The following is a 24,875-nucleotide window of genomic DNA, read 5'->3' as shown; positions in this document are numbered from 1 at the left end:
GCTGTTTTTCTGGTTCCTAGGTGGTCTACATGCTGTGTCCTCATGTGGCAGAAGAGTCACCTGCGTCCTTCCCTTGCAGGATGGGAAGGAAAGATCAGCTCCCTTCCTCAAGGGGACACTCACCATCCCTGAGTCAGGCTGCTTCCCTGCAAGGGTTAAATTCCAGGTCATGAATGTTGGGGAGCCAAGGCACGCACCCCATAGCTTCCCACCTTGGCCTGGACTCCTTTCACATTGTACCTTCCAAATGATTTATCCATAGCACCCGCAGCAAAGCGCTAGTGCCCCCAGGGCTAATTTTACATTCAGATTCCAAGGTTTTGCTATTGCCTGAATCACACGGTGTTGAGTCACAAATTACTTGTGTTGTAAATACAACATGAGCCTGGAATAGGGCAGACATTCCCAGAGGGATGATGGGAAAGAAAGGGTAACCATAGTTACCAACGAAATCCAAACATCAACTAGGAGACATGAAGCCTGAGAGACTGAACAATTTTCCATGACTTGAGTTCCAGCTGGGTGCACACAGTGTGGACGTGTACACATGAGGTCTCACTCATTTATATATTTACTGGGTACAGTTGTGCATACACAGTGTGGACTTGGATACATGAGGTCTCTCTCTCTCTCTCTCTCTCTCTCAAACACACACACACACACACACACACACACACACACACACACACACACACACACACACACACATGGTACTGGGAACACCTGGGCAAGGAGCCCCATGCATGGGGTCTGTGGGTCTGCAGCTCTCCCAGGCTGGATTTTCACTGAGCTTTGTCACCTGCAGTACTGAGCACAGGTCACCCCACAGGTCAGTTAGGCATTGCCTCTCTGGGGTGCTGAGCCCATAGTTCTGAGGACGCTGTCCAGTGGTCTTCCTGCGCTGTCCCCATTTCTCTAGTTGTTTCTGTCTGTCCCCAGCCATCCATGAATCAGATGGTCTCCACACATCCATCTTGGATTCTGTGCTCTGCAGAGAGACCGTGTGACACTCCGAGGCCCGGGCTCCATACAGGGTCAGCACTGAGCCCCACGCTGCCAGGACATAGGAGTCACCCCTGGGAAGACTGAGGTGGCCACATGGGCATGCAGGGCAGTGTGGAAGGGTCTGTCCAGGGCGTCCTGGGCTGCGCGGTGCCCGCACCATTCATGCCCCACTCTGCCCTCATCCTGAGCCCTGCGTCTGTGATGGAGTGGCTGCTCCAAGGCTTTGTTCAGGTCTCAGCTCAGGGAGCTGCACTTGGCTTCCTCTTTACATCACAGTCTCTTATCAGAGCTCCTGGACCACTCCAGCGTTCATGCCGAAGCTCATCTCTTTGCTCTGTCAGGTTTTCTGTTTACTTCTTTTCTCCAGCTAATCCTGGGCCTTGAACCAGGGCCTGGACTCTTTCCCTGAGCTCCGTTTGTTCAGGGCTAGCGCCACTCCTGGCTTTGTCTGTGATTAATGGGAGATAAATGTCTTATGAAATTTCTCAAATAGGGCAATTTTGAACTGTGATCCTCAAATCTTAGCCTTCTGAATGTTAGGATGACTGGTGTGAACCACCAGTGTTGGGCCACTTTTTCTTTTAAATTAGCTTCATTGTATCAAGTAATGGGTTTCCTTATGACATTTTCACACGAGTGTGTAATGCACTTTGATTGCACGCTCTCCTGCCTGTTACCAATGTTGCTGGCTTCCGCATGCTATTGCCATTCCAATTTCATATTCATGCTTTTGATCTTCTCCAGATCTTTAGTTTACCTAAGAGACAAAAACGCAGTATTACTCCTTTGGTGTCTGGCTTATTCTCATCAACAAAGTCTTCTCTATTTTTTTAATTTTCCTTCCAGAGATTTAAGTTCATTCCTCTTTATAGCTGAGTAGTTCCATTCTGTATACATCATTCCTCTTTATAGCTGAGTAGTTCCATTCTGTATACATTATTTCTCTTTATAGCTGAGTAATTTCATTCTGTATACATAACATACTTTCTAGGTTCATCCTTTGAGGAATCCATTGAAGGGACCCAGTCTGATCCCCAAACCTTTCCTATGTGGACAGTTCAAGACAAACACAACTGTGTGGTCACTATATCATAGACTGCCAGAGACCCCTTGGGTGTGTGCAGGAGTGAGGAGAAGGATCATTGGTGGCTTGGCTTTTAGTCTGTGGAGGGTTTTCAATTCTGAGTCCCATAGTGCACTCGCTCACATTCTGAGGGCACCACGGAAGGTTTCTTTTCCTGCAGGTTTGCCAGTTCTTGTTTGTTCTCTTTATGATTGACAGGGTACCTTTGGAATGCAGTGCAGTCATGATGTGTGTTTCATTTATGGCTGAGGATATTGAATATCTGTTATATGTTATTGGGCATAGTAGATTCTTATTTTAGGTCTGACCAATTCTTATAAGCATTTATTAATTAAATTGTGTGTACTGGTGTTTAATTATTTGAGGGATTCATGTATCCTGTTAATGCATCGCTGTCAGATGCATGTATGGCCAAGATTTCTTCCCCTTCTTCATATTATGTGTTTACTGTAGGAATTGAGTGCTATTCTATCCTCAGTGGCAAAATGTGAATTAAGTTTCTAATTTTATTTTTATTTTTTTTGTCGGTCATAGGGCTTGAACTCCGGGCCTGGGTGCTATCTCTCAGCTCTTCAGCTCTAGGTGAGTGCTCTACCGCTTTAGCCACAGCGCCACTTCTGGTTTTCTAGTGGTTTAAAGGAGATAAGATTTTCATGGACTTTCCTGCCTGGGCTGGCTTTGAACCGCCATCCTCAGATCTCAGCCTCCTGAGTAGCTAGGATTACAGGCGTGAGCCACTGGCTCCTGGCGTTAATTTTTTGTTCCATTTCCAGCAGCTTTTGCTCAAGGTCTTTGGTACTTCCACGTGATTCTTAGCATCACTTTCATTTTCCATTTCTGGGAAGAAGGCCATAGGGCTTTTGATGGAGGTTGATCAAGTCTTTAGAACTCTTTTGGTAATATGGCCATTTTAACAATGTCTGTTCTCTTATCCTTGTAATTTAAAGTCATTCCACTCCCTTGATTGATAAGACTGTCCCCTTCTATTCTTTTTGTCAGTGTTTTAGAGTTGTCATTGTAAAGGGCTTTCTGTCCCTAGGTATATTTATACTGGGCATTTTATTTATTTTCTGATGGTCTTGTAAATGGCTGTTTTCCTGATTTGTTTGTCACTAGGGTACCGGTAAAAGAGAAGGAGCTGATTTTTAATGCTGATTATCCGTGTTGCTGAAAATTACTTCTCATATCCAAAGGCTTTGGTGGAATCTTTTGGTCATCTGATAGTGCAATATATTCAGCAAGGAAGGTATTTTAACAGCATCATTACTTTGTAATCCCTTGCTTGGCACATAGGAAGATGAGAGAATACTGTTGCTGTGAATAGCACCTTGAAAAGAATGAGTAAAAAGGAATTGAGGCAGTCATGGAATTGTTCTTTGTCTTTATACTCTGAAGTCATATGTAGGTTTCATGTAGTAGATCTATTTTTAATGTATTGAGGAAGCACTGTACTGTCTCCATAGTGAGCTGTCTGATCTGTGTGATCTCTACTGTACATGAGGAAGCACTGTACTGTCTCCATAGTGAGCTGTCTGATCTGTCCTCTTCTTGCACTACAAGCGATGGAGTCAGAGGTCTCAGCTCCTAAGAGAGGATTTCACTATAGACTCTTCAGTGTCTTTATGGTGAGAGCTGTTAGGGTAGCAATGTTTACTCCACAAATTAGTGCCTGCTGCAATCAATTTCTCTCCCATTCCAGGACCTGTCAACATCTTGGTGAAATTATTCTGCAGATGAGCAAAGCTCTCTTTCCTACCTTTCCCAGCTCTAAATCACAACCTCCACCACTGGCTGTGTGCAGCTAGTGCTGCTGTCTGGTGAGCAGGAGCAGCTTCTCTCTCAGTTTCTGATGCCTTCTGGATGTGGTTTCCTCACCGAGTCTTGCACAGTAGTACACAGCCATGTCCTCGGCCTTCAGGCTGCTGATCTGCAGATGTGCTGTGCTGACAGAAGTCTCTGGGAGAAGATGAATTGTCCTTTGAAGTCCTCAGCGTACGCTGGATTTCCAGTGTTAGTATTGATCCACCCCATCCACTGCAAGCCACCTCTTGGCTCCTGTCGCATCCACTTAATAGCATAGCTAGTGAAGGTGTGTCCAGAAGCCTTGCAGGAGATCTTCATGGCCTCTCCAGGCTTCTTCAGCTCAGGCCCAGACTGCACCAGCTGCACCTGGGCGTAGGTTCCTATAGAGGAGACACTGGAGTTAGGGCCGGGAGCTCCTCTGTGTCCTTGGCAGCCCTGGTCTGGGGTCCTCACCTGGGGCCACCAGCAGGAGAAGGAGCCTCCATGTCCACTCCATACTCTGGGGATGTGGACCAGATGTGAGACTGGAGGGCCAGGCCTTTGTATATGAGTCAGAGGAGCTTGGCCTTTCTACTCTGTGGGCCTGGGAGATTTGCATATGGCCCTGCTCTTATCACCTGCTGGGCTAATCTACCCATGGACATCCTGACTCCTCAGACCAAGGCACAGATCCCACCCCAGTGGAAGTGCAAATGGCCTCTGTGGTGGGTGCAAGGTCCCAGTGTTCTCATGAGTTCCCTGCCTCCTGCCTGATATCAGATCTATGAACTGGGATGGTGGGACCCAGTCAGCCCAGAACCACCACCACCCAGGACCCACAGCCCCCCTGGCCCACGGATGGCTTTCCACAAGTCATGAGTGGAGGAGGTGAGAGCAGGAGGGAGACCCAATGACGTCATCTCCTTCTTGAGAAGATCCACCATTTCCCGATGGCAGGGGTGTCCACTGTAGGTTCACATGAATCTGTGCCGTCTATGTGAGGACAGTGTCCTGAGAAGCACACTGAGCTTCCTTCAGTTTATCCAGCAGCATTTAATCCAGGGTGTTTGGTACCTCTTCTTCCTCCTTCCTCTGTGTCACTTGTGTGTGACCTCAGGGCCTCCATGTTGAAACTGATGGCACATGCAGGGAGCAGAGGCCCGTCACAGGTGCTCGGAGACAGTGAGGGAGAAAGCTGTGTCTCCTTTGCAGAGACCAGAACTCCAAACCTGAGCTTCACCTGAGCTCCTGGTCAAGGTCCTGTATCCTCAGAATGAAGTTGACCCAAAAAGGAAGCAAAGTAAGCTGTGGGAATACATCCTGTTTTCCTGGACTAATTGAACAGAGGAGCTACTTTTCACCAGGCAGTATGTCTGCCTTGAGCCATGTTTGTGACTCTGGTTATAAATGTTTACTAGTGAGTAGTGATCACATAACAAGGTTTATAGCAATATCTTCATATATTCCTGCAGTTTGCCTTCATCACAGTCACCTTTGTGATCTACTGTCCTCTCTTTTCCTCCATTAATGGTTCAATTATTCTACTCTAATTCATCCATACAATGCACTTGTTGTCCATTTCTTTCTCTGTGGACAGTGCTGGGTTGTCCCCGGGGCCTGGGTGCTGTCCTTGAGGTTTGGTGCTCACGTCTGGAGCTCTATCCCTTCAGCAGCAGCTTCCTCTCTGGCTTTGGGTGTGTCGTCTGAGCTGGGATTCTCGTTGATTCCTTACCAAGCTGGCTTGGAACTGCACTGCTCAGATTGCAGGCTCCCCACAGCTGGGGTCACAGGTGAGATCCTCTAGCCCTGGCTCCTATCTGCACCAGTGTTAACAGGACACACATTTCACTGGCACAGGACACACCCAGGTCACCTTAGCATGCTCAGCAGGCCCTGCCCATCCCAGTGTGTCCCGAGTGCCCCCTTCTGGTGGCCATTAGCCCTGCAGGTGTCTGAAGCCCACATCCTCCCCAGGTGGACAGCAGAGCTCTGTGGTGTGGAGGACGGGTCTCTGCTGTCTGTCTCAGGTGCACATGTGTCTGTGGAGGTGACTTCGATGTCACTGTGTCTCCTGTCCAGTGCAGCCCCTCCTCATGAGTCAGTGAAGCCGATGCCAGAGGCACCGCTGGTCCTGATGGAGCTGGAGGCCAGCAGTGAGCAACGGGACCTCAAGGTTTCACAGGCTGATCCTGACTCTGACCACACCTGGACAGCATACAGGGACAAGGAGAACCCCATCTGTCGACACCTGCAGCCACAATCCCTCTGAGTCACGCACGTGGACCTGAGCAGCTCCACCGGCACAGAGAACCCAGCGTGTGACCTCCTGACCACTGCTTGTCTGTCCCAATGTCCTCGGCCCCGTGTAACAAGACTGTGAGCTCCATGTGGCAGACAGAAGTTTATCCTAGGGTTGGAAGACACAGTCACAGGCCAGTGTGACCATGAGTCAGAGGACAGCACAGCCAGTCCCTCTTCCACAAGGACTGCTGGGACCCGTGTCTCCTCAAAGCACACAGGGCACAATTTGGGCTTGGGCAGTGTTCCACCCACAAGACTCCCATGGGGCATTCCTTAGATCACAATGCCCCAGCCTCAAGACATCATTGTTACAAATACTTTCTTAAGAAAACTATTTCAATGCAGGAGATTGTTCTCTTTTGTAACATAAAATAGAACAAACCGTTTATCCTTTGACTCCAGTTACACCAAGGCTTTTTATTTTCAGGAAATATAGTGGTTTACACCCTTGGGTGGGTCACTTCACAGATTAAGGTTTGTTTGGTTCGCTGGGCAGGAGGGAGAGGAAAGGCGTTCACCTTGAAGGTCTTCTCAGCTTCACAGCTGAGGGAAGTCAAATACTTGGAACCTCTCTGCAGGTCTCTGCAGGTGCTGTGGGCTGCCCAGCACTGCCAGGCCATTTGGAGCTGCTCCTCTGGGAAATGTAACTCAGTTCTCTCAGGCATGTTGATAGACCCTTACCTTGTATTGGAGAGCTCTCTTTAATTCATGACTCTGAATTGTTATCATTTCTCATCTTTAGGAAATAGAAGGAAGACGTTAGGCTACTTTGACTCAAGGCATATGAAAATGTGTTTTTAATACAAGCAGAAATTGCACTACTTGTTCAGTATATAACTGACACAGGGGATGCAAAGTTCACCAGAATACATTCTAAGAATGATGGCATTCTAACTATTAGACATCATTTTTATTTTTCCTAAGAAGGAATTCCACCGGATCCCACACAACCCAGTCACTTTGGAGACTTGGGAGTTCACGTGACAGGAAATCATGGAGGTTCCCAAGTGCAGCAAGTTTCCATGACCACCATTTTCACCGATTTTCCTAATGTAACAGAGCACAGCACCATGACACGACTGTGAGATGATGGTGCATGGTTGTTGGTCCATTCATGACCTGGGTAAGTCACAGGATTGTATGTGGTCTTGGTACACCCATGTAACTCCATTTACTGCAAGTCAGTTATGACCCCAGATAAGGTCACAGGGACTGTAGGAGGACATGGTACATCCATGTAGGTCCATGTACTCTACTTCATGTATGATCCCAGAGTAGGCTCTAGGTTCTGCGGAAGTCTGTGCATGGGTAGGCCTAGGAACCTGTGTAATTCTCTGATCTAGCCTATGGATTTTGTTATGAATACTACCTGGTCTGTACATTGTGCTAAATAAAAATGGCACCGATTTTGTGGGTATTTCACAAGAATTAGACTTAATGTGTGATCAATGTTCCATCTGGTAGCAGAATAGGTCCTCTACAAGCAGAAATATTACAATGAGGATGAACCTGTATTTAATCAAATATGGTTTGTGAAGTATTCTGGTTTGATATTTGCATTTGCATGGGGGTTATTCTCTTTACATGAATGTATAAAGAAGAAAAGTGGTCCTGTGTGAAGTGAATGTATAAGGGAAGAAAAGAGGTCCATTGTGAAGTGAATGTGAAAGCGGATGAGAAGACGTCCCATGTGAAGTGAATGTGTAAGAGGAGGGGAAGAGATCCCAGGTGAATATTCCCTGTGCAGTAGTTGTTTGATGAGCCCGTACTCCCTTGTCTGGCTAGTTAGGTTCACAGTACCTGAATGAGAGGAAACAGACTTTCAGGTTCTAGATGTATTCCCAGGTGATGGACAGTGCAGGGAATATGAAAACTCCCCTCATATCCCAGTAATAAGAGGGTCGATAAATCTCTGTGTTTGTGTACATAACTGTGCATTGCAGATTTGCATATGAACCTTACATATACACAGAAACTACAAGAAAGCAAATTAGATTTGTATATATGTATAAAAATGTGTGAAGTTATAGAGTACACATTAGAGCAACATATACACACATATGAAACATACGTGGAATACATTTATACTACACATATCTACATGTGTGCATGTCTATACAGCTTTGTATACTTGTGTATATCTAGAACAAAAAAAATGATTATCTTGATGCAGAAAAACCCGTAACAAATTAGAGCATCCTTTTATGCTAAAAGCTCTATAGTAGGGGATCAGTTGACTGGAAAACGTGTTCACATGACTATTAGCTGATAGTGTTTGCCCTGGCTTTATTCACTGGAATCCCTTGCTGTGTTTTCTGAGAATGGGATGGGTGGAACATTTCCCACACTCAGCATGGGCTCAGGTCTGCAGCACTTGGCTCAGAATCATCTCTGTGTTCTAAGCAGCGCTCAGGGAATCAGCCTTCTCCACAGCCCAAGGCAGCTGCCTTGCCTCTGGTTTCTGACACACTCAGGATGTGGGTGTGCACACTGTGCCTCGCACAGTAGTACATGGCTGAGTCCTCAGCTGTCAGCCTGCTCAGCTCCATGGAGGCTGTGCTGGAGGAGGTGTCTGCAGTCAGGGAGACCTTGCCCTGGAACTTCTGAGCATATTTGGTCTCACCATCTTCAGGGTCAATCCTTCCAATCCACTCAAGCCCCTGTCCTGCCTTCTGCCTCACCCAGTGCATATAATAGCTGGTGAAGGTGTATCCAGAGGCCCTGCAGGCCAGCCTGACCGAGTCTCCAGGTCTCCTCACTTCAGCCCCAGGCTGCTCCAGCTGGACCTGGGAGTGGACACCTGCAGAGGAGAGGGAGGTGTGAATTCTCTGGTGAGGGTCTGGACCCTTGGGGCTGGTCCTGGGCAGCGCTCACCTGTAGCTGTGGCCACCCAGAAGAGGAAGCTCCAGTTCAGGTGCATAGTGGGCTCTGAGCTCTGGGTGTCACAGGAGAGGCGACAGCAGGCTGCTCTGGGAAGGAGCCTGTCTATATTGTCCACCGCAGATACTGCTTGTTTGCATATTCATGAAGCAGGTGCTTGTTAGCTCAAGACGTGACCTGGGTTTAGACGGAGAGGGAGGGAGGCAGCCCTCTGATATGTGGGGCTGTGTGTGACTTCACTGAACTCGGAACCCTGGGAACCATGGTGGATGGACTCAGGTCTGCACAGCCTCCCTCAGGTATCTGTGCTGTCAATATGGTCACATCTCATTCCCATTTGCACAAACAGCATTCTGTGCAGTGCTCACAGACAGTCAGTGTTGATCACAGGTCCTTGAGTTCCTGTTGTTCCTGGTTCACCAGCTCAGTAAGCTGACCCCTCTCTGAGTAGTCCCATGTGTACCGTGCAGGATTGGGTGTCCCTGGTCCCTGTGTTTGTTGGGGCTCAGTCCAGGCTGCTCATGGAGGGCTCTACTTGGGGAAGGAGGCTGAGCCTCACCTGTGCAGGGGCTCCATTGCAGGACTGCCTCATGTTCAGTTCCAGACTCCACCACAGAACAAGTTCAGGATATCAGCTCTTGGCCAGGACACAGGTCAGCACCCTGTCCAGGACCCCATGAGCAATGCTGAGAGTGTCCTGTCCATCGGGGTGTCCAGTGTCTGAAGAGAGCTGGGCATGGCAGCAAGGCCAATAGCCTCCACTCAGAGTCCAGTCTTTGCTGTACAGCGCAGAGCCCCTCAGGAGGGAGAATGAATTCACCTGTGAAGGACCACAGAGGGGTATGGAGACTGCCCCTTCCAGCCGGTGATGGAAGTGTGTGTGTGCACACTGTGAATATATATGTGTGTGTACACTGTGAATATATGTGTGTACACTGTAAATATATGTGTGTACACTGTGAATATATATGTGTGTACAGTGTGAATATGTGTGCACACTGTGAATGTATACATGTGTACACTGTGAATGTGTGTACACTGTGAGTATATATATGTATGTGTATACTGTGAATATATGTGTACACTGTGAATATATGTGTGTGTACACTGTGAATATATATAGGTGTATGCACACTGTGAATATATCTGTGCACACTGTGAATATATATATGTGTGTGCACACTGTGAATATATATATGTGTGCACACTGTGAATATATATATGTGTATGTACACTGTGAATATATATGTGTGTACATGTGAATATATATAAATGTGCGTGTGTACACTGTGAATATATATATGTGTGTGCACACTGTGAATATATATATGTGTGTGCACACTGTGAATATATATGTGTGTACACTGTGAATATATATGTGTGTGCGCACTGTGAATATATGTATCTATGCTTCCTTCCCCTTCTATCCCGGTGGTACACGTGTAACCTGAATCGGAATTATCTGGATCCCACAGGACACAGCGCCCGTGTGCATGTCTAGGCACTGTGTACAAATACAGTGGACGGACACACGCGCGTCGAGGTGCACGGCGCGCAGCCCTCTGGAACGCGCGCTCTCGTCTGTGTGAGTGCGCACACCGCTGTGACACCTCCCGTGTCACCGCACGGACGGAAGCCTGTTCTCACCGTCCGGTCCCTCAGGCCCTGGCGCGCCCGTGGCGGCCCGGGCCTCCCCGTCCCGCTCCGCTGGGCTCGGACGGGCCTTCTGGCTGCAGGGCAGGCTGCTGCCCTGGGCCGTCCGCCGCCTCCGCTCCGCCCTGGCCCTGGGCCGCGGGGCCGTGTGGCCGCGCCCGGCCCCGGACCGCTGATGTGGTCCGCAGAGGCCGACACGGACCCGCAGCGCGGAGGCCGAGCCTGGCCGGGCGTCTCCCCGCGGCGCGGCCTGCTGTGCGGACGCCGCGGTCCCTCCGTGACGGCCCACGCCCGAGAACGCGGCCCCGGACTCACCGCGCAGTGCGCCTGCGCCGACTCCTGTGCACACGCAGCCCGCACATCCACGGCCCCGTCACGCGGAGTAGCCCTCACTCCCTGAGCCCCGCGCAGCTCCCGCCTTCTCTGTGCCGGCCACCGCGGAGACGGAAGGCAGCGGCTCTCCTGCCGGCTGCCGTGGGATCCGCGTCCCGCACCTCGTCGCCTCCCGACCGCCAGGAACTCCTCAGCGCGAACTGCTCCGCTGGCCTGGTTCATCAGACGCCAGTGCGCATGCGCGTGCAGATCCCGCTTGGCAGGGCTAACCGCAGCCAGGGGACGGGCTCTGGGTCGCGGGGTCCAGTGCGCCTGCGCGTGCTCGGCTTCACTGGGTGCACACGGCAGCCATGGCGATGGCTCTGGCTCGGGGTCCATGGTGAGCTCGGCGGCTGCAAACTCGGAGGAGCTCAGGACGCAGCACGACCTTGTGGGGTCAGGTTTCAGAGCGGCTCACACGCTGTCCACACGGCGGCCGGGCTGGGCTCCGCGAAGACGGCCTAGTGTCCTCGACCTCGACGAACAGAGCGGACGCCGGCCTCCGTTGCGTCTGCGCAGAGCCGCCATCGTGGTAAGACCTGGTGCAGGTCAGTGTGCGCATGCGCAGGAGTCCTGGGTGGGACCAGTGCGCAGGCGCCCACCCACCCCACAGCACGTGACGGGGTCCAGCGCGGCCTGTCCCCGGCCCGAGCCACAGCGCCCCGCGACGCGTGGAGACGGGGCCTAGGGAGGCGGACAGACGCCCGCCGCGGGCTCGGAGCGGCGCCCAGATGGCCATTGTCCAAATCCCGCGACCCGAGGTGCGGCTCTGCACGGACAAACGGAAGGACAGCGCCGGCCGTGCTCGCCGCCCGGGGCCGCCACCGCCTCCAGACGACGAGCCACGGGCACCGCGGGAAGACGCGCCAGAGCGAGGGGAGCCCAGGGCGCACGCGCAGCCCAGTGCGGCTGCGCACTCGAGAAGGGAGGGGAGCGCGGGTGCTGACGTCAGCCGGGCCCTGCTGCGCGCGCACCGGGCCCACCCGGGTCTGTGAGCGCGGCCTGGGCGGGAGGACGGAGGCCGGTCCTGTCCGCGCGGGCTCCGGAGTCCGCGGTCGCCGCTCCCACAGCCGGGCCAGTCTGTGCTCAGCAGGAAGCCGGAGTCTCTGTGCTGACCTGCGGGAGAGCAGCACCCGGAGCCCTGAGCGCTCCAGACCCGCCCTGGCCTGTGCGCAGCCAGCGCTGCCTGAGCCGGAGCCGGGGCCTCGCTGCTCTGTCAGGCCCTGCCTGGCGTTCAGATGGAAGGAGCCAGCCTCTGTGTCCGTGCAGCAGCGCAGGGAGACCCCAGCTGGGTCCTGCAGCCCTGGGAGGGTGCGGCCAGACCCCAGGGCCACCTCCTCGCCACCCCTGCAGCTGACGCGGCTCAGCGCCTGCTGGCCTAGGCCGCCGCACTGTGTGTCTAGGCCCCACTGGCTCCTCTCACTGAGCCCTGCACAGTGATACAGGGCCGTGTCCTCGGTTCTCAGGCTGCTCATTTGCAGGTACAGCGTGCTTTGACTGTTGTCTCTGCAGAGGGTGAACCGGCCCTTCACAGACTGTGGATACCATGTGCTACCACCACCTGTATTAATTTCTCCAAGCCACTCCAGCCCCTCTTCCCCGGATCTTGGCGGATCCAGCTCATCCAGTAAGTACTGAAGGTGAATCCGGAGGCCGCAGAGGAGAGTCTCAGGGAACTCCCAGGCTGCACCAAGCCTCCCCCAGACTCCATCAGCCACACCTCACACTGCACATCTGCAAACACAGAGAATCCTGGTCAGCAATGGTCACACATCCACGGTTCTTCTCACTAATATCCATTTGCACACTCAGTATCCCTTTCTCCCCATAAATCACCTTTCAACAGAGCAACGAGGAGAACCCAGCCCAGCCCCAGCTCCATGGTGGTGGTCTGTGCTCAGTCACTGGTGGAATCAGCTCACAGAGCTCAGGTCAGGGATGGGCTGGTTTTCATGGGCAGAGGGACGTCCTATTTGCATGTCCTCTGCTATAAAGCCAGCTCTGGAGGGAAGTCTAGAGATTGGTCTCCCAGAGCAGCGGTGACTGTGCTGGAGGAGTTTGGTGACAATGGCCATCTTGGAGACAGCATGACGCACTGACCCCATGCTGTGGTTCACACTGTACCTGCAGCTCCTTGGGAGCCTGAGGCAGAGTATGAGAACATTGCGAGCTGTCTGGGGTGCAGAGGGACACACATGTCCTCTCACTCTGCCATTGTGCCTGGTGATCGTGCTGTCAGCATTTCTGATCACACACAAAACACAAAGTGAAACACGCCTGTGACCTCCTAGTGCACACACAAGAGTGTAACACAATGGTGAATGTGTTTCCACGCTGACAGCATCTCCCATGGTATGAGCTCCATGCCTGGTCTGGGCCTGCACAGTCAAGGAGGGCCCACAGTTCCCTGCTGTGTTACAGGAGAATGGTGCTCATCTGTGAGCTCACAGAGTCTCCTCACTGAGATGAGATCAGGTGTGGCTTTGCCACACTTTACTTCATTCTGACCACAAACCAAGATAGCCAGGATTTAGGCATATGCTTGACAGTGTGCTCTGGTGTTGTCATAGTCTAGCTTTCTGGTTTGTTTATCCTGTTTATGTGCATTTATTTGTAACAATATCTTGTGTGTTTTTAATGTCAATAATAATAATCTCAATTCACAATCCATAACAATGTGCTCATAGGTAAATGGGTATTTGGTAATTATGGACAAATGCCTTGTCTTCTTCAAATTGTTTTATCAACCCTTTGACAGTTTCCTTGCATCTGTCTTTCAAGTCATTGGTTACAGTGATTCCTAGTGCTGGACAAGATGGTGAGCTGAAGGTGAACAACACTTTTGTCCATGAACAAGGATCCACTGACACAAAGCTGAGCAGATTCTGTGGAAGAGAGGAAAGGAGAAGCGACAGGGAGTTTCTGGGGACTTAGGACATGGCAGAGAAGCAGTCAGGGTGGAGAAACTGTGGCACTGAGCTCTGACCTGTGTGCAGCTCTCCTGCTTGGGAAGAGAGCTGAGCTGTCAGCAGGTAACAGCAGGTGTGCTCACAGAGGGACTGGCAGCTCTGCTGTGGGACACACAGCTGAGGACATCGCTGTGACCCCAGGGACTTGGAGGTGGAGACAGATCTGCTGTGAGAAGCTGACCTCAAGGCCTGGATTCCAGCCAGTGTGTTGATCTGTGTCCCTCAGGCCTAGGAATTTTCCTGTGGAGAGGACCTCTGTGGAGCACTAGAGATGTGGTGGTGTACAGAGCACATTGCCATAGACCTCGTGTTTACATATGTTGCAAGAAGCTTGGGAAATAAGGTCGAATTGTTGACAGGAATCATGTACAGTTGAAGTGATGGGAAGCTAGGCAGAAGGCAGAAGGCTGGAGGCCTGGTGGGCAGCTGTCCTGGAGACTGTGCCTCTCAGGCCTGCCAGGGCAAAGAATGTACACCTTGATCCCAGCTGAGCGTCCTGCAGGGGAAGATCCCAAAAACCCAACCACAGGCCTGTGCCACAGCCACACCGTGGTTGCGGAAAGAAAGCCTCTCAATCCTGCATTAGATAAGGCAGCTGCTCCACACCGGGTACATGGCACACAGGAATTCCTTGCTGCACCCACAGAGAGGCTTCAGCCACTGGCCCTCAGCCAGAGCTCTGCAGCCCTTCCCAGGAGGTCTTCTGATGAAGTGAGGCTGCTGTGCTTGACCTCAGACTATTGCTATTTGCACAGAAGCCTGCGTAAATGTGCAGATAAGAAAACCAAACATGAGTCATTGCTGATTATAATTTCATTTTTCTTGTACTGGTCACTGTTAAATTGTCTTGCATGAATTTAACACTGAAGGGAAACTTATGATATTTAATGGAATTTTATCATTACACATTACTTTAGCATATCAAATTATTAAGATATCTCTCCTAAATGTGTTGTGTCAATTTAAAAGTATACAAATATATCTTAGTGGAAGAACACTCAACATAAATGATGTTTAGGTTCAAATTTTAGGAGGAAATATAATTTTACGGGAGTGTGGAGAAAGTTTAAATGGGTGACGCTGATGGACACATGTTGATCAAACTGATTTCTTTCTTTGTATATCTCTGTTGTTGGTGGGGGTTGAACTCACAATGTGGGCACTGTCTGTGAGTTCCTTTGCTCAAGGCTAATGCTCTACCACTTTGAGAGACAGTGCCATGCCATTTCTGAGTGGGTAATTGGAGATAAGAGTCTTGTGAGGACTTTTCTGCCCAGGCTGTTTGGAACCATGATCCTCAGATCTCAGGCTTCTGAGTAGCTAGGATTACAGGCATGAGCCTGGGATTTAAAAGCAGTTCTTTGAGACTGCCCTAAGACCGAATGCTCAGCTTCCATGTGGGAGAATCCAGGAGAATCATGGAAAGCACCCGCCTTGCTTTCTACTCTCTTCTGAATCACCATCCAGATGTCTGCCTCTGCAGAAAGAAACTTACTATCTCAAAAATACACAATGTTGAACAGTGCTGCAGGTGTGAATCTGCAGCAGATCATTGGATTAGCAAGTGCAAAGCATGGAGTTCAAATCACTGTACCACAAACAGCAAACTAGGAGGTTAGCACCATCCTCCATTCTTCTAATTCCCTGCATCAGTGAGAAGGCTCAGGGTCCCAAATGACAGATGGTGCTCAGAAGATAGGAAGACAGAAAGAGCCCAGGAATCATGAAAGGGTAAACAGCACCATACAAACCACGGAGAAACAGAACCAAGAAGAAAAAGGTCTACAGTTTGAAGCCCACCTCCCAGTGTAAAGAGAGGCCGAGGTCGGCAGTGCCTTGAGCCAGGCAGCTGTGGTGGCTGCAGAGGGCGGGATGAAGGCTCCTCGGCCTCTGTGGATGGTCCCCATGACAGGAGACGGCTGCACTCGGCTCACTTCCTCATTTAAGCCTGGAGTCTTGGGACAGCACATTGTCTCTTTGTTTCACTTACATTTACTGGTCTCGTAGGTAAACACATTTCAGTCCCTAGCTGAGGATACTCTTGTTCGAGGGATTTTTAGTGCAACTGAGTCTGTATTGTCAACCATGTTGGAACACCCCTGAGAGACAGTCGGGCCTCCGTTAGACCCCTAGAATCCCCTGGGTGGGGGGGCTTTCCTCTCTGCCCTTGCTCTGCCCCTGCTGGGGACTGAGAGCTCAGGTGGATCTCCATCCCCCTCCATCCTGAGGGTGTAGACAGAGTGGAAATGACCATCAGCAGCTGCCGTGCGCTGTGAAGCAGGAGTGTCCACAGAGTGGACAGCACGGGGGCTGAGGGGAAGAGGAAGGGAGGCCGCTCACCTGAGACAGGTGTGGGCATCAGGGAAGAAGGACACAGGAAGTGGCAGTGCTCCACAGGAAGCTGATGGCTGATCCCATCTCATCCACACACAGAGAAAGTCCTTCCCTCACACAGAGCCCCAGTGAGCACGTGAGGAAGAGGAAACAAAAGGAAGGCAGGCATGTCCAGAGGGACTGTGGGGTGCTGGGGAAGTATCCAGAGGGACCCTGGGAATGGGAGGAGGGAGCGTCACAGAACCTGACACCCAGCTCCCACCCAGCTTCTGGGGTAAGATCCAGGGCTGCTGGCCCTGAGCACCTCTGCAGCTCAGGCTCACAGTCTGGAGGACAGTCTGTCTCAGGGCTCACACTGACGTCTCGCCCAGAGTCTCTTGCACAGTAATCCATGTTTGGGTCCTGGTGGTCACCGTGCTCAGCTCATGGACATCTGTTTCTTGGCTGTGTCCTCAGACACTGTGACTCGACTCCTGAGAGACGGCTGCAGTTGAAGATGTCTCCAGTCCTTCCCAGCAGCTTCCCTGGGGCTGTGGGACCAGGCTCCATCAGTAATGACAGCCAGTGCCACCTACATGGTGCAGGCAGGGGACAGAGACCACGGGGGCTTGGCCAGGCCAGGCTGTGACTCCTGCAGCTGCTGGGACAGGACATCTGAGGACAGAGCACCTCACTGCGGGGCATGGGGAGACACGGTGTGTTCCGAATTCGGATGCAGCATCCTCACAACATCCTGACCGCATCCTGATGTCCTACACCCAGGAACGGCCAGCAAGGAAACAAAGGCACACTCGGCATTCCAGGCGTCAGGAAGATGTCTGACTCACAGGAAGTATTTCCACGGTCTGGCAGAGGCTGAGTGTAAACAAGTGAGTATGAGCCCAGTGTCACTGGCTCATGCCTGCAAACCCAGGTACTCAGGAGCCTGAGATCTGAGGATGGTGGTTCAAAGCCAGCCAGGGAAGGAAAGTCCCTGAAACTCTCAGGGACTTTATTAGAGAATAAACCACAAGAAAACCAGATGTGGTGATGTGACTTAAGCGGTAGAGTGCTTTCCTTGAGCTGAAGAGTTGAGGGACAGCCCCAGGCCCAGAGTTCCAGCCCAAGATCCTACCAAAAAAAAAAAAAAAAAAAAGCAGCAAGTGTCTGCTCTTCCTCTAGGAAGATGAAGGACAGCATGGGGAAGGGCAGATGGACTCTGCTCAGGCTCTCTGCAATGGAGAGAAACCAGTGGAATTGGAGAGCAATGTCCTCACCCAGCAAGGAGCCCTTAACACCCTAGACAGCTCTGTGGGGGACGCTGCGTCCTGTGGAGAGGCCAGACACACAGAGGAGTCAGGGCCTGAGCTCCACAGCTGCTCCTGTGACTGCCATGACCTCAGTGTGTGCCCAGCGCCCCCTGCTGGTGCTGACTGAGCATGACCTCAGTGTGTGCCCAGCGCCCCCTGCTGGTGCTGACTGAGCATGACCTCAGTGTGTGCCCAGCACCCCCTGCTGGTGCTGACTGAGCATGACCTCAGTGTGTGCCCAGCGCCCCCTGCTGATGCTGAACGCCCTGCAGGGAGGTTTGTGTCTGGCCCACACTGGATTTCCTGCACTGTGTGTCTAGCACAGTAATAGACGGCCGTGTCCTCCACTCTCAGGTTGTTCATCTGCAGGTAAAGTGTGTTCTTGCTGTTGTCTATGGAGGTGGTGAAGCGGCCCTTAACGGAGTCTGTGTAGTATGTGCTACTACTACCATAGATGTACGAGAGCCACTCCAGCCCCTTCCCAGGAGCCTGGCGGACCCAGTTCATGCCATAGCTACTGAAGGTGAATCCGGAGGCTGCACAGGAGAGTCTCAGGGACCCCCCAGGCTGCACCAAGCCTCCCCCAGACTCCACCAGCTGCACCTCACACTGCACACCTGCAAACAGAGAATCCTGGTCAGCAATGGTCACACACATCCACTGTTCCTCCCACCCATGTGCATTTGTACACTCAGTATCCCTTGCTCCCCATAAATCACCTTTCAACAGAACAAAAAGGAGAACACAGCGCAGCCCCAGCTCCATGGTGGTGGTCTGTGCTCAGTCACTGGTGGAATCAGCTCACAGAGCTCAGGTCAGGGATGGGCTGGTTTTCATGGGCAGAGGGACGTCCTATTTGCATGTCCTCTGCTATAAAGCAGCTCTGGGGGGAAGTCTAGAGATTGGGCTGCCAGAGCAGAGGTGACTGTGCTGGAAGAGTTTGGTAACAATGGTCACCATGGAGACATCATGACACATTGACCACGTGCTGTGGTTCACACTGAACCTGCAGCTCCTTGTGAGCCTGAGGTAGAATGTGAGTACATTGAGAGCAGTCTGGGGTGCAGAGGGACACACATGTCCTCTCATTCTGAAATTGTTTTTGTATGTCTAATTGTTGCAACGTGTCCACTTGGATCCCTATTTAAATGATTTTTTTTCCTTCCACTCCACAAATTATACCAATATCAATTACAGTGAAAGCAGGGGTTAGACCCTGGGGGAGGGACATACAAAGCAACAAAAAATCATCTTATAAATGTGTTAGAAACAATCGCAAGAAACATAAATCATTTGAATCTTTATCTTGGGGTTCACTTCACCTAACATCAACTTGTCTGATAGTTTCTATTTTTCGTAGACATATACTAGTTTTTGGAAATAAGGCATAAGGTGATACTGGTGGTTCTATGGTTGGTTTATTTCCTTTAATCTAACTCTCTTTATATCTATCACAAATAACAGTCTCTCTCCCAGTCTGTGGGTTAGTTCTATTCCGTTGTCCACACCTTGACCATTTCCTTTATCTGTTCTTCTCTTGTTGGACATTTACTTTAATCTCAGCCCTCCTCTGCCACATTCTCCCTAGGATATCCTGTGCTCCATGCTCCACTGCCCTGTCCTAAGTTCTATCTGAGAAACATCAGAATGACCTTTGCCTTGCATCTTGTCAACTTCCTGTTAAGAACACGTAGCTATAAGCAGTTCATCTCATAACAATGTTTGGGCAGTGATGATCAGGATATATAAAGTTGTCCCACAGAATTATGGTGTAGATAAAACATTCCTATTATTAGTGACCTTGTGATTGTTGTAATATCATAGCATCACACACCTTGGCATGTTCATGTAGATGATGGTACCTAGCCTAGGCTGCTACTAGTTGCATCAAATCTAGTAATACATTGATGTACAGTTTACATATGATATGATAGTAAATGTGTTTCCTCATATTCTTGAATTCTGTACATCGTGAAACACGTTATGTAAATTATGTCTCAGTGTTTCTGGGAGATTTGTTGGCAGTATTTTCTGTTATGCTTGGGTGGATTTGTGTTTTTCATCTCTATCCTTCCTCAGATCTGATCTTGGAGATAATGGCAAAGTCAGTTTCCCCAATGTGTTATTCTCTGTACTTTTTGAAGTGAAGTCTCCCTATGTTTAAGTAAACCTCACAGTGGAAAGCAGAACATCTGATCCAGACAGTCAAGGATGACTACAGACACAGACATGGAGAAGTCCCTGGGAGACTGTCAGGGGATGAGCAGAAGTAGGGCAGACACAGAGGAGAGCTAGGGCAGGAAGAGCAGAGGCAGGGCCAATGCATTTGTTTACCAATTAATTATGTTAGTTATTATTATAAAGGATATACGTTAACAGGTACTGGTTATTATTCAATACAGTTATACATTGTTAAATGACTAATAGTCTAAGTAGACACATGCTCTAAAGTATTGATGATTTTGTTTTGGTGAAATCTTTCCTTTCTTCATCTTTTTACAATGATTAGTGTTGTGCTAAGAGATACCAGCTCCTCCTGATGAGTTTTCACATCCAAATGAGGACCCAAGACACTACAGTCTCCACATGGACAGAGTACTGAATGACTCCTGGTGAGATGAATGATTTGTCTCCTCATCCACAAAAACTGTCCAGGGGAGAACCTCAGAACTTAGAAGTTTTCTTCCTAAATCCTATAGAGTGCACAGACACGTTCTTGTTCAGGAAGTGAAGCTTGCTCTTCTCTGATCAGGATGTAATGGAGAAATAAACAAGGACCTGTTTGAGCAGGTGGGGGTGTCCGGGATGCAGGGAGCTCAGTCAGATTGCTGTGGATCACCTGGCCCAGCCCCTCGTGCCCACGATGCGCGTGCACAGTGACAGTGCTCATGACGGAGCCACAGGGACCCGGCCTCCATCCCAGACGGGACATCCACAGGACTCCAGAGCCATCGTGATGGAGGAAACCCAGGAGAGACGGGGCCCAGCAAGGTCAGTCTACATGCACATGGCCTGTTGTCTGTCCAGTCCAAACCAGACTCCTCATGTCCACTTCCACGTTCCCTGGTGGACAACAAGAGGGCCTGGTGAAGGGACACTGAGGAGTCCACCAACATTTCCCAGGGGGCCATGGACTGAGCTCCAGAGATATGGCGGATCCCTGTGTTTTATGATTTGAGTCCCCAAGTACATTTGGAGGTTGGACAAAGAGAAAAGGAGGCTGTGAATCACTGAGTCAGAAAGTGAGTGATTGTAGCAATTCTGTCAGGTCAGTTCTGAACCCCTGAGCAGTGCCACAGGTGGAGGAAGGAGGGCAGCATTTGAGGCCTGTTAAGAGTCATTGGTCAATGGGCTGTGCGCTCTCTCTCTCTCTGTCTGTCTGTCTCTGTCTCTCTTTCGGTCTCCCTCTCTGTCTCTTCCCCCACCTCGTATTGTTTTGAACTCAGGATGTCTTTTGTTAGTCACACACCTGCTATGCTACTTTAATGATGTTCCTACTTTTCTAATTTTAGACATTTTCTGGTACTGTGCTGTGTTTTTGCCTGGGGCAGGTTCCAGACAGTGATTCCACACTTGCCTCCTGTGTAGCTGGAATCACAGGAAACAGCTGCCACATGCAGCTTACTGATGAGATGGGTTCTCATTAAGGTTTTGGGCATTTGGCCTCCACAAATACTCATTTTTCTCTCCTCCTCCCAGGTCTCTAGGATTACAGACACCAGTCACCATGCCAGGATTTTCCCTCTTGTTCACAGAACAAATTCCAACTCTGTGAATCCTGGGATCTTAGTCCTGAATCTCATGGGGTCTCCAGAGTCTCTGAGTTTCTTCAGGATCAAATGCTGGTCCACACTGCAGAGCCATTTTTGCTTCCACCATGATACTCTGTTCATTCTTAAAGTCCCAGCAGAGGACTGGAGACATCCCAGAGGAGTGCGGGTCACGAAATCAGGAGAGATGCTGTCACACTGTGGACACAGAGGCAGGGCAGACAGCAGGAGAGCAGCCCTGGGCTCTGTGTGCAGATGCTACTGAGCTGACCCAACTCCAAGCTGTGCCGAGCGCCCCCTGCTGGTGCTGAGCGCCCTGCAGGGAGGTTTGTGTCTGGCCCACACTGGATTTCCTGCACTGTGTCTGTAGCACAGTAATAGACGGCCGTGTCCTCCACTCTCAGGCTGTTCATCTGCAGGTAAAGTGTGCTCTTGCTGTTGTCTCTGGAGGTGGTGAAGCGGCCCTTCACGGATTCTGCATACTTTATGTAACTACTATCACTATTGATGTATGAGAGCCACTCAGGCCTCTTCCCTGGAGCCTGGCGGATCCAGTGCATGTAGTAATCACTGAAGGTGAAACCGGAGGCTGCACAGGAGAGTTTCAGGGACACCCAAGGCTGCACCAAGCCTCCCCCAGACTCCACCAGCTGCACCTCACACTGCACACCTGCAAACACAGAGAATCCTGGTCAGCAATGGTCACACACATCCACTGTTCCTCCCACCCATGTCCATTTGCACACTCAGTATCCCTTGCTCCCATGAATCACCTTTCAACAGAGCAACAAGGAGAACCCAGCGCAGCCCCAGCTCCATGGTGGTAGTTTGTGCTCAGTCACTGGTGGAATCAGCTCACAGAGCTCAGGTCAGGGATGGGCTGGTTTTCATGGGCAGAGGGACGTCCTATTTGCATGTCCTCTGCTATAAAGCAGCTCTGGGGCAGAAGTCTCAGGAGGGCAGTGCACAGAGGTGGAGGGCAGGTGGAAGGCAGAGTTTTTTAGATCAGTGGATAAACTGAAATGTCTCTAATCAATTGGCTTCTACATTAAACACTAAGTGAATATGAACTTCTTTAAAGAAGTTTAACTCTCCTTCAGTTAGTCAAGATTGCTGAGCCATTTGATTTTTAAAAATTGTATTTCCCTTTTCCTTTTGAATTCTTTCTTACTGTGTTTGTATTTGCGAGTGTTATGGGTACATATGAAAATTAGAACAAGGATGAACAAATACAACAGCGATACTCACCAGACAGTATGTGCAAAATGAACTGGGCTGAACTCTGGGCCTGGGCGCTGTCCCTCAGCTCTTCAGCTCAAGGCCAGTGCAAAACCACTTGAGCCACAGCACCACTTCTGGCTTTTTCTGATTTTGTGGTGCTGAGTAATTGAACCCAGGGCCTCAAGAATGTGAGGTAAGCACTCTACCACTGAGCCACAGTTTTTAAAAATTAAATAAAAAATGAAACACATTGATCTTTAAGTCGCTCTATAAAGGTGTTGCCGTGCAGTGAGGCAGTTTATGAATACACTGAGGCTTGATCAATGTCGTCCCTTTCAACATTCTTGCCCACCCCTCAAAACTCCTCTTCCCTCTCTCTGCTTAATGTTCAGGACATGTATGCTGACATCATTGAACAAAGCAGTTTGTGGATTCAAGGCATGTGGATCTGTGTCATTCCTTCCTCACTTTTCCCCTTTGACCCACTCTTAGCTCAGTGTTGTCAATTCTGTGGCATAGGCACTGTATTCTTGCCTGCATTTTCCACGTTGTCTCCTTCATTCTTCTACCATTTGCCCCTCATCTCTCCACTCCCAGTACCCTCTTTCTGGTGCTTACTTTGTTGGTCTTTGGCTTAGTCTTTGTGAAGAGCTGTACTCTTTGATCTCTCCATAGGGTCTATTGTATGTGTCTCCCAGTGAGACCTGTAACAACAGCAGGAGAGGAGAGACACCTGCGTCCTTCCCTTGCAGGATGGGAAGGAAAGATCAGCTCCCTTCCTCAAGGGGACAGGAGGACACTCACCATCCCTGAGTCAGGCTGCTTCCCTGCAAGGGTTAAATTCCAGGTCATGAATGTTGGGGAGCCAAGGCACGCACCCCATAGCTTCCCACCTCGGCCTGGACTCCTTTCCCATTGTACCTTCCAAATGATTTATCCATAGCACCCGCAGAAAAGCACTAGTGCCCCCAGGGCTAATTTTACATTCAGATTCCAAGGTTTTGCTATTGTCTGAATCACACAGTGTTGAGTCACAAGTTACGTGTGTTGTAAATACAACATGAGCCTGGAATAGGGCAGACACTCCCAGAGGGATGATGGGAAAGAAAGGGTAACCATAGTTACCAACAAAATCCAACATCAACTGAGAGACATGTAGCCTGAGAGACTGAGCGATTTTTCATGACTTGAGTTCCAGCTGGGTGCACACAGTGTGGACGTGCACATAGGAGGACTCACACATATATACTGTACTGTGTACAGGTGTGCATACACAGTGTGGATGAACATACATGAGGTCTCACACATATATATTGTACTGTGTACAGGTATACGCACACAATGTGGACATGCACACACAAGGGCTCACTCATTTATATACTGTACTGGGTACAGGTGTGCACACAAAGTGTGAACTTGGATACATGAGGTCTCTCTCTCTCTGTCTCTGTCTCTGTTTCTCTCTCTTGTGCGTGTGCGTGCGCGCGCACACACACACACACACACACACACACACACACACACACACACACACATACAGTACTGGGAACACCTGGGCAAGGAGCCCCGTGCATGGGGTCTGTGTGTCTGCAGCTCTCCCAGGCTGGATTTTCACTGAGCTTTGTCACCTGCAGTACTGAGCACAGGTCACCCCACAGGTCAGTTAGGCATTGCCTCTCTGGGGTGCTGAGCCCATAGTTCTGAGGATGCTGTCCAGTGGTCTTCCTGTGCTGTCCCCATTTCTCTAGTCGTCTCTGCCTGTCCCCAGCCATCCATGAATCAGACGGTCTCCACACATCCATCTTGGTTTCTGTGTCCTGCAGAGAGACCGTGTGACACCCGAGGCCCGAGCTCCGTACAGGGTCAGCACTGAGCCCCACGCTGCCAGGACACAGGAGTCACCCCTGGGAAGACTGAGGTGGCCACATGGGCAGGCAGGGCAGTGTGGAGGGGTCTGTCCAGGGCGTCCTGGTCTGCGCAGTGCCCGCACCTTTCATGCCCCACTCTGCCCTCATCCTGACCCCTGCGTCTGTGACAGAGTGGCTGCTCCAAGGCTCCTTTCAGATCTCAGCTCAGGGAGCTGCACTTGGCTTCCTCTTTCCATCACAGTCTCTTATCAGAGCTCCTGGACCACTCCAGCGTTCATGCCGAAGCTCATCTCTTTGCTCTGTCAGGTTTTCTGTTTACTTCTTTTCTCCAGCTAATCCTGGGCCTT

General features: G+C 50.5%; 1 gene segment (V, D, J or C); it reads right to left on the bottom strand.

Moving 5' to 3' along the window:
- Nucleotides 1–3,890: 3,890 nt before the first annotated feature.
- On the bottom strand, nucleotides 3,891–4,388 carry LOC138806725 (immunoglobulin heavy variable 7-4-1-like). The segment is given in 3 exon segments: nucleotides 3,891–4,045; nucleotides 4,135–4,272; nucleotides 4,346–4,388. Coding segments are annotated over 3 exon segments (336 nt in total).
- Nucleotides 4,389–24,875: the final 20,487 nt, after the last annotated feature.

The sequence above is a fragment of the Dipodomys merriami genome, unplaced genomic scaffold (genome assembly GCF_024711535.1).
Source record: "Dipodomys merriami isolate MVZ:Mamm:240054 unplaced genomic scaffold, mDipMer1.0.p SCAF_406, whole genome shotgun sequence".
Taxonomy (NCBI): Eukaryota; Metazoa; Chordata; class Mammalia; order Rodentia; family Heteromyidae; genus Dipodomys; species Dipodomys merriami.
This window is presented reverse-complemented; position numbering and strand designations above follow the sequence as displayed.